This window comes from Panthera pardus, unplaced genomic scaffold (genome assembly GCF_024362965.1).
Source record: "Panthera pardus isolate Hobbes unplaced genomic scaffold, ASM2436296v1 HiC_scaffold_25, whole genome shotgun sequence".
NCBI lineage: Eukaryota > Metazoa > Chordata > Mammalia > Carnivora > Felidae > Panthera > Panthera pardus.
Window position 1 is genome coordinate 370,424 of NW_026526821.1, and position 8,309 is coordinate 378,732.

At 60.7% G+C, this 8,309-nt stretch overlaps 1 protein-coding gene across 1 annotated transcript; it reads left to right on the forward strand.

Moving 5' to 3' along the window:
* The first annotated feature begins 4,714 nt into the window (after nt 1-4,714).
* On the forward strand, nt 4,715-5,755 carry NPBWR2 (neuropeptides B and W receptor 2). Its single transcript, XM_019426179.2, is given in 3 exon segments — nt 4,715-4,804; nt 4,806-4,902; nt 4,905-5,755. Coding segments are annotated over 3 exon segments (1,038 nt in total).
* Nucleotides 5,756-8,309: the final 2,554 nt, after the last annotated feature.

Here is an 8,309-nt window from a genome sequence, read left to right on the forward strand (position 1 = left end):
GCAGCCCAGGCCCTGGCCCAGGTTGCCCCAAACCCTGCCTCCCAAAGACCTCAGGTGGGGCTGGTGCCATCCACAGCCAACTGGACTCTGGACAATACGCCCCCTTCCAACCTGGCTGCCCCTACAGACCCCCGGCGGGGCTCCTGCACCAACCCCTCCCTCGTCCCCCTCAGCCCCCTCCACCCCCTCACCCCACAGACCCTCTCCACCTGAGGATGTGGCAGGACCATCCTCCCCTCCTCGAAGTTTTCACAGAGACAAGAGCCAGTACCCTGGTCCGGGCAGCCAAAGCCCCTGGTCCCTCCCTCCCTGAGACCCCTCCCTCCCCTTGTCCTTTGTCCTCAGCACACACACTTGCAAGGCTCTGCCACCTCCTTGGACTCTTGCGGCTCCAGCCTTCTCAGCAGGGCCACCCTCTCAAAGATGGACGGGGCGCCAGCATCGCCGGCAGGCCCCTCTGCTTTGCTCCCCCGTAGCACACCTCGTCTTGGACCACATCTCACGCCGCGCTCGATGCTTCCCTGCTACGGCATCAGCCCTGTGAGAGCGGGAAGACTTTCCTCTTTGCTCACTGCTGTATTCCTGGTCAAATGCTCGTGGAGCAAACTAATGACCCTGGGCCTAGAGTTGGGGTGTCTGAAAGTTGACTAAGCCGGAGCCCCTGTGGGACCCCAGTCTGGCTGCCCCGGGTTTCTCCCACCTGCCCTGAGCCAGAGGCCTCCCTCAGCACCTGGCACAAGAACCCCCAGGCCATGACCTCCCCCTGGGGACAGCTCAGCGCTCACTGGGTGTTAAAGGACGGGGAGACAGCTGGGCGCCCAGTGGCAGGGAGGGGAGGAGAGTCCCGTCCCCTCAGGGTTACACGTAGAGGGCTCTCTCTGCCTCCCGGAGAAGTGTGAGGACCTGGTTCCCATCCTAGGAAGACGGGCCGTGTCTTTTTCCAGGGAACTCAGCTTCTCAGTTACCTTCTTAGAGGCAGCTGGGGCCCAGGCACCTCCTCACCTGGTGAGCCGGTGAAGGAGAGAGCAGGAGAGCAGGCAGGCCTGGACCCCAACCTGCAGGGCAGAGTGCCTGTCGTCCCCACCAGGCCTGCCTGGGTGGAGCTGACACTGCCAAAACACAGGCGAGCACATGGGTGCTCGGTGCACACATGTGCACATGCGTGTGTGTGCATAAGTGTGTGTCTATACGTCTCCACGTGTCTCTGTACGTGTCTGCATATGCCTGTACAAGTGTGTGTGCACGCGCGTGTGTGTGTAAAGACCCAAGTCACCCGTTTCAGTCAGGGATAGGTGGAAGGTGGCTGCCACACCCACGTATCATGACAGAGTAAAGCTGACACGGCTAAGCTCGCTCGCGGCCTACATTGTCTCAGGGTCTAACGCTCATTACCCACTAGCCACACTGTCCGTGCTCCCCCGCCGCCCTGCTCTGAGGGGGACAAGGGCCCACTGGGCTCTCTGGACCTGCTTCCCCCCAAGCATGCAGACCGGTGCACACAGCAGCACACAATCACAAATTCACCATCACACAAGATCACGCTCCCGCCCCCACGGCCCCCTGCCCGCATCTCTCCACAGGCTGACAGCATCTCACCTCACTCATTTCTGAAAATGGAACCGATCTCCCCGGAGTGACGTTCACACAGTGCCCAACCCACAGGGCAGGACAAAGGACCAGGGGGCAAGGGCTGGGGCCACGGTGTTGCCAGGGGCCTCAGCTGAGGTGCTTCTGTGGGAGGAAGGGGCATCTAGGAGAGTCACTGCGCCTGCAGGCCTGGCATTGGCTCCCTGGGGTCCCGAGACCCCCACCTGAATGTGCCAGGGGCTAGTTAAGCACCCGCACCTGGTGTCCCCATTCTCCCCCAGCCCCTGCTGCCTCTGGGCCCTCCACCCTCCCATCTTCTACCCCCCCATCCCACTTCAGAGGTGACAGCGGGGAGCCAGGCCAGCACCCAGGACAGACTTAGGAGGGCAGAGACCAGGTCTCAGAGGGGCTCAGAGTCCCAGACCCAGCCAGACACCGGTGGGGTGAAACCCAGAGTCCGGTTTGCCTCAGAGGAAGCCAAAGGCACAGTGGGAAAGCCCACGAGAGGGTTCTTGTACTTCTGATACTGGGCTGTGGCCCCTCCCGAGCACTCAGGAAAAGGCCTGCCAGGAATCACCAGCTCCGGAGAAAGTTTGGGACGGCACTTGGTCCTTTGCTGAGCCGGGACAAAGCAGGAGGGATACAAGGGTCCCACCTGGGCAGGGCTTGCCGTGAAGAACCCCACTCATGGCCCGTGCTCAGGGCGAGACAGGACACCAGTCTGCTACGTGCTGGCCAGAGAGCAGACAGAGCCACAGACCCCTCCTAAGATGAGCAAGGGACAGGGACCCCGGCATCCCTCCCAGGAAAGGCCCACAGCCAGGCCCAGAGCGGTCAGCCATTCAGCACGGCCCGCACACCTGCCGACATGGCCAGTATGGCCAGACACTGTGGCCAGACACGAGCCTGACCCTCTCCTCTTCCTGTCTTCTGGCGTCCAGGAACCAGCACCTCAGCCCACCCGAAACATCCCCAAGTCCAGCCCCAGCCCCACATCCTCAGAGGGAGCCACCCCCAGGGCTTCTCCTCACAGTCCCTGACCACACATCCCCCAGCTTTGCTGGTTCTCAGCCTGGAGCTCACCGTCGGCCCAGAGACCATCCTGCCCGGGCCAGAGAGCCACTCCCTCCCTCCCAGGGTGCCCGGGCCCAGCCTGGTTCACAGAAGCAAGGCGGACAGCATTCTCTCCGGCCTCTTTCACTCTGCTTCTCAGAGAGAATGTCCTTGTTCAAATCGACGAAGTCTGAGGGTATTCACACGGGACAGTGAATTGTTCCAAAGCGAGTTCTAGCGACAGTGCCCTACACACACCAGAAACAAATGCCTGCGTGCTCCTGCATGGAGGTGAGGGTCCTTGGGGCTGCCAGGGTATGAAGCAGACCCTGCTGGGGGCCCCGTGGGGTGGAGGCTCAGCCCTAGAGGGGTGGCCGGAGCCCCCGGCTGAGGCTCCCAGCACCCCCACCCGGCTATGCCCACCTCTGGGCCCGTGGGAGGAGAGGCTGGTGAACCCAGCCCCCGGCCTCGGGCCGGGTGACTTCAGGGTACTTGGGCAACTGCCCCGGCTCCTGTCCTGACCCAGGCCGCGGGGACACAGGAACTGCGGCTCTGGTGAAGGAAGCACAGCGAGGAAGGTGGGGAGACACCCAGCAGGAGGTAGGCAGCCTTGTCCTCCTAGACTGGAAACACACGGGCCCTTGACGCCGAAGTCCCTGCTGAGGACCTGCCCAGAGACGGGGCCGGGGACCGTCAGTAGCTGCAGCATTGCTGAAACAGCCCAGCTGTAAGGTATCGGGACTGAGCAAGTCTTTGAGAGTGGCTAGTGACAGTGGGCACTCAGGGAGGGACCAGGAGCTAGACAAGAACAAATCTCTCCGCACACTTCCACCGCATGTGTGGTTTTGGCACACGTACATGTCCTTCTTTCGGCAAAAGAGAGAGAGAGAGAGAGAGAGAGAGAGAGAGAATTGGGTTGTCTGCAGGCAATAGATCCTGCTTCCATACAAAGACATACAGACCCCCCCCCCAGATTCCTAAATCTGGCTGGAACCTATGTAGACCACCCCGCAGACCCAAGTACAGAGCTTTACGGCAGAAACCGCACACGGACAGACACAGATGCACGATACACACGGGCACACACACAGGCACACACACAGGGTCAGGCACAAGACCTGCCAAGGCACCCACATATGCAGATAAGGGTGCCCAGGTCTACAGGGACCCACAGACAAAGGCACGGACGAGCTCAGTGGCGCGCACAGCCATGGCCAACAAACCTGGGCCTGCCCGAGGCCCCCACACACAGGCACACATGTGCACAGATGCACACGCACGCACGCATACACGCACACCAGGGCCGCCCACTGGAGACTCCAACCAGGCGAGTGAGCGTGGCAGCAACCCCGGGGACGACTGTAAGTGCTACCTCGGTTCCTGCCCCCACTTCCCCCGCCAGAGCTCCACGTCAACCAGCGGGATCCGCCTCCCTCCTTCTCAGCTCATTGGCGCTGCCACCAGGCTGGAGACCTTGCCGGGAAGCCAGCTCCCGCTGAGGCTGTTGGCCAGGCAGGTCCCGAAAGCCCCCCAGGAGATCAAGAGCTGACTGGGACCCTGATGAGCACCCGTCCATGGGGGCCACACCTCCCTCCTCCACCCTTGCCACAGCCTGAACTGGCCTCCTCCACACGCCCACGGAGGCCACCAACCTCTGGCTCCATGTCATCGGACAGGTCGGCGGGGAAAAGAGCAGGTAGCCAGGCAGAAAGGGTGTGCGCTGTGACTGGGAGGGCTCTGGCTTCAGGACCCTGGGATTTGAAGGGGGCAGGGTGAGTCTGGGAGGCGTGTTTGCAAAGGCACTGCCTTGACCCCATGTAGAGTGTGCACGGGGGGCAGACAGGACAGGGAGGGGAGGATGGAGGGAGGCCCCGTGTGTCCTTAACCCTGGCAAAGTGGCCACAGCCTCTGCCGGAGAACTTGAGGCAGCTGCTGTTCCAAACGAACAGCCAGATCCCAGAGTTTCTCTTCTCTTTCTCAGAACCCAGCCCCAGGAGGCCCCCGCCCAGACTCCCAACTCCACAGCACCTCCCACCGGCCCCTGGGAGCGAATCCTTATCAGTCCCACCTCAGGATGCAGGCTGCTGGGCTGGATCCCCTTGAAAGCAGAGGCTTCCCCTTCCAGGCTGCGGTGGGCGCCAACTTCTCCTGGGACAACGGCACCCGGGCACAATGTCACCCTCCCCGAGCCGCTGCCACCCTTCTACGTGCTCCTGCCAACGGTGTACTCTGTGATCTGTGCCATGGGGCTGGCAGGTAACACAGTGTCATCTACGTGATTCGGAGGGTGCCCGAGATGAAAACGGTGAGCAACGTGTTCATCTTGAACCTGGCCATCGCCGATGGCCTCTTCACGCTGGTGCTGCCTGTCAGCATCACGGAGCACCTCCTGCAGCGCTGGCCCTTCGGGGAGCCGCTCTGCAAACTGGTGCTGGCCATCGACCACTACAACATCTTCTCCGGCATCTACTTCCCGGCCACCATGAGTGTGGATCGCTACCTGGTGGTGCTGGCCACCACACAGTGCCGCCGGGTGCCCCAGCGCACCCTCCGCGGAGCGAAGATCACCAGCCTTTGTGTCTGGATCGGTGTCACCATCATGGTCCTGCCCTTCTCCTCCTTTGCTGGCGTCTACAGCAATCAGCTGCAGGTCACGAGTTGCGGGCTGATCTTCCCGCGGCCTGAGAGGGCCTGGTTCAAGGCCAGCCGCATCTACATGCTAGTCCTGGGCTTTGTGGTGCCCGTGTGTACCCTCTGCGTGCTCTACGTGGACCTGTTGCGTCGGCTGCGGGCCCTGCGGCTCCACTCCAGAACCAAAGCTCTGGGCAGAGCCAAGCGGAAGGTGACCACCCTGGTCCTGGCTGTGCTGGCCGTGGGCCTGCTCTGCTGGACGCCCTTCCACCTGGCCTCCGTCGTGGCCCTGACCACAGACGTGCCCCAGACGTCACTGGTCAGCGGCATCTCCTACGTCGTCACCAGCCTCAGCTATGCCAGCTCCTGTCTCAACCCTTTCCTCTACGCCTTCCTGGATGAGAACTTCCCAAACAGCTTCCGCAGCACCTTCCGGTGCTCAGGGGCCTCAGCGCCCTCTGCAGAGCCCCCGTGTGTCTGCTAGGAAAAGCGCTGTTCCCTTTGGAGGAAAGGCTCACCTGCTCACGTCCCATCGCCACCTTCTCCACACAGAGAGAGGAAGACCCGTGAAGGCCGCCCACCGGACCTGCAGAGACGACCGCGACATCTCTGCCACCTGGACAGCCCCTGGGCAGGCAGCTGCAGGGAGTCAGGTTCTGGCCCCACCCTGCCTGTCTGACCCCGGGCACAACAGGCATCCTGACTCTACTCACCTGCAGAGAGGCAGACAGACGACGTCCCCGGAGGCTCCTTCCCCGTCTTCCCTGACAATCATAATCTGGAGGGAAAGAAACCCACACTGTGATTGCATCCCGGGGCCACCACTGCACTCCACACTCGGCACCCTTGGGCTGGCTCCTCCCAAGACTGTGCTGAGATGGCAAAAGTGCAAGCACCTGGGGCAGGAAAGCCAGGTGTTACTGCAAAGGCCACAGACTCAATTATCAAATAAGGCCACGGAATGCATTCTCATAGCTTGAAACTTGGGCGGCATTTCACCAGGAGGCCTATGCCCACTTGGTGTCCTCTCTTGACCCTGCATGCTGTGTGGCCCATGCCCCTTTCGTGCCCTCCATGTCATAGTCTGTGGCCACCAGGACCCTTCTTCCAGGACCTTTGGACCCCCACGGTCTAGAGGGGGCATCTGGTACTTGGATGGGCTGACATCCGGACCCCTCCTCCCTGGGTTGTGGCCTGGGGCCTAGATTCAGCCAGCAGGAGCCCTGTGCTGAACCTCTGGGGTCAGGGTGGGGACACTTAGCTGCTGGCTATTCAGAGACCTGAAGCCTCAGCCAGGCTCCCCCGCCCTTAGCCCCGCGGCTCCCAGCTGGTTCCATGCTTGGCGCTCTAGCTGTGCCATTCTGTGCATCATCTGGCATCTCCCAGGACCCTCCTCAGCTCATGGTGCCCCAGGCTGGCTTCAGTCCTCATGGCACAGAGCTCTGAGCTGTCTGTCCAGCTGGCATGCAACACCCACCATTCGCCATCCATGAGGTGCCCCCCAGGGGGCGTGACTGCCGCCCTTCACATACTCCAGCTTCTCCAGTCACGTGGTCCTTAAAGCTCAGACCCACATCCTTTTCCCCTCCTGTCAGCCTGAAACAACTTACAGCCACCTCTGTGCTGCCTCGTCCCCGACGACACCGGAATCTACTGCCGTATGATGAATTTCCCCTGATCCTAACAGCTTAAGACAACATTTTATTATTTCATAGCTCCTGTCGCTCAAGAATTTGAGAGACGTTTTGGAGTAGTTCTGGCTCAGAGTCTCTCATGAGGTTGTAGTCAGGCTGTTGGGTGAGGCTCTGGTCACCTGAAAGCTGGACTCACATTGGGTCGCTGCTTCCAAGGAGCCCCTCACATGGCCCGGCGCACGAGGCCTCAGGTCCTCCCCACATGGACTCTCCCCAGGGCTGCTTGGACATTGCCCCCGTGTGGCTGCTGGTCCCCCAGGGTGAACCAGTGGAGAGTGGGAGCCAGGAAGAGGCCTCAACACCATCTAAGACTGTCTTGGGGGGCACCTGGGTGGCTCAGTCGGTTGAGTGTCTGATTCTTGGTTTCGGCTCCGGTCATGATCCCAGGATCATGGGACCAAGCCCCACATTAGGCTCCCTGCTGAGCGCAGAGCCTGGCTAAGATTCTCTCTCCCTCTGCCCCTTTCCCCTACTCTCTCACTCACTCGCTCGCTCACTCTCTCAAAAATAAATAAAAACATTTTAAAAATTGGGGCGCCTGGGTGGCTCAGTCGATTAAAGCGTCCGACTTCAGCTCAGGTCGTGATCTCGCGGTCCGTGAGTTCGAGCCCCGCGTGGGGCTCTGGGCTGATGGCTCAGAGCCTGGAGCCTGCTTCCGATTCTGTGTCTCTCTCTCTCTCTCTCTGCCCCTGCCCCGTTCATGCTCTGTCTCTCTCTGTTCCAAAAATAAATAAAACGTTAAAAAAAAATTAAAAAAAAAAACATTTTAAAAATTAAAAAATAAATAAAAATAAAAATAAATTTTAAAAGACTATCTTGGAAGCCATTTGCCACATTCTAATCATTAGAAGTCAGCCACTAAGCCCAGCCCACACTCGGGGCTGTGGACATTTTTTAAGCCACCACTAACACCCACATCTCTCACTGGAAGATTCTGGGACCTGTTTGGTCACTGCAGGGCGGACACCTCCGCCAGCAGCAGCCCCAATTAGTGCCTCCGCACTGGCCCTGCCGTGCAAGCTTCTTGAGGAGAGGAGCTGAGGCTCTTGACACGTCTTCTAAGACCGCGGAGGTGAGAGCGGGTGCGAGGTGCAAATGAGTGAGTGAACAGGGCACAGCAGTCACAAAGGCTGGAGGGTGCGTTCCTGACAAGCGGTGGGAACAGAGGGGCGGGGAGGGGCGTGGCGCTGCTCAGAGACTCCTCAACACTTGACCCTGCCCCCTTCGCCCCCGGGCCCCAGCAACACTGGGAGGACGGTCGGCAGCGTGGCAGGGACCAAGGCCAATCAGAATCAGCCAGGCAGCCCGCAGTTCCCCGCCCCACCCCATCCCCACGTCCGATGG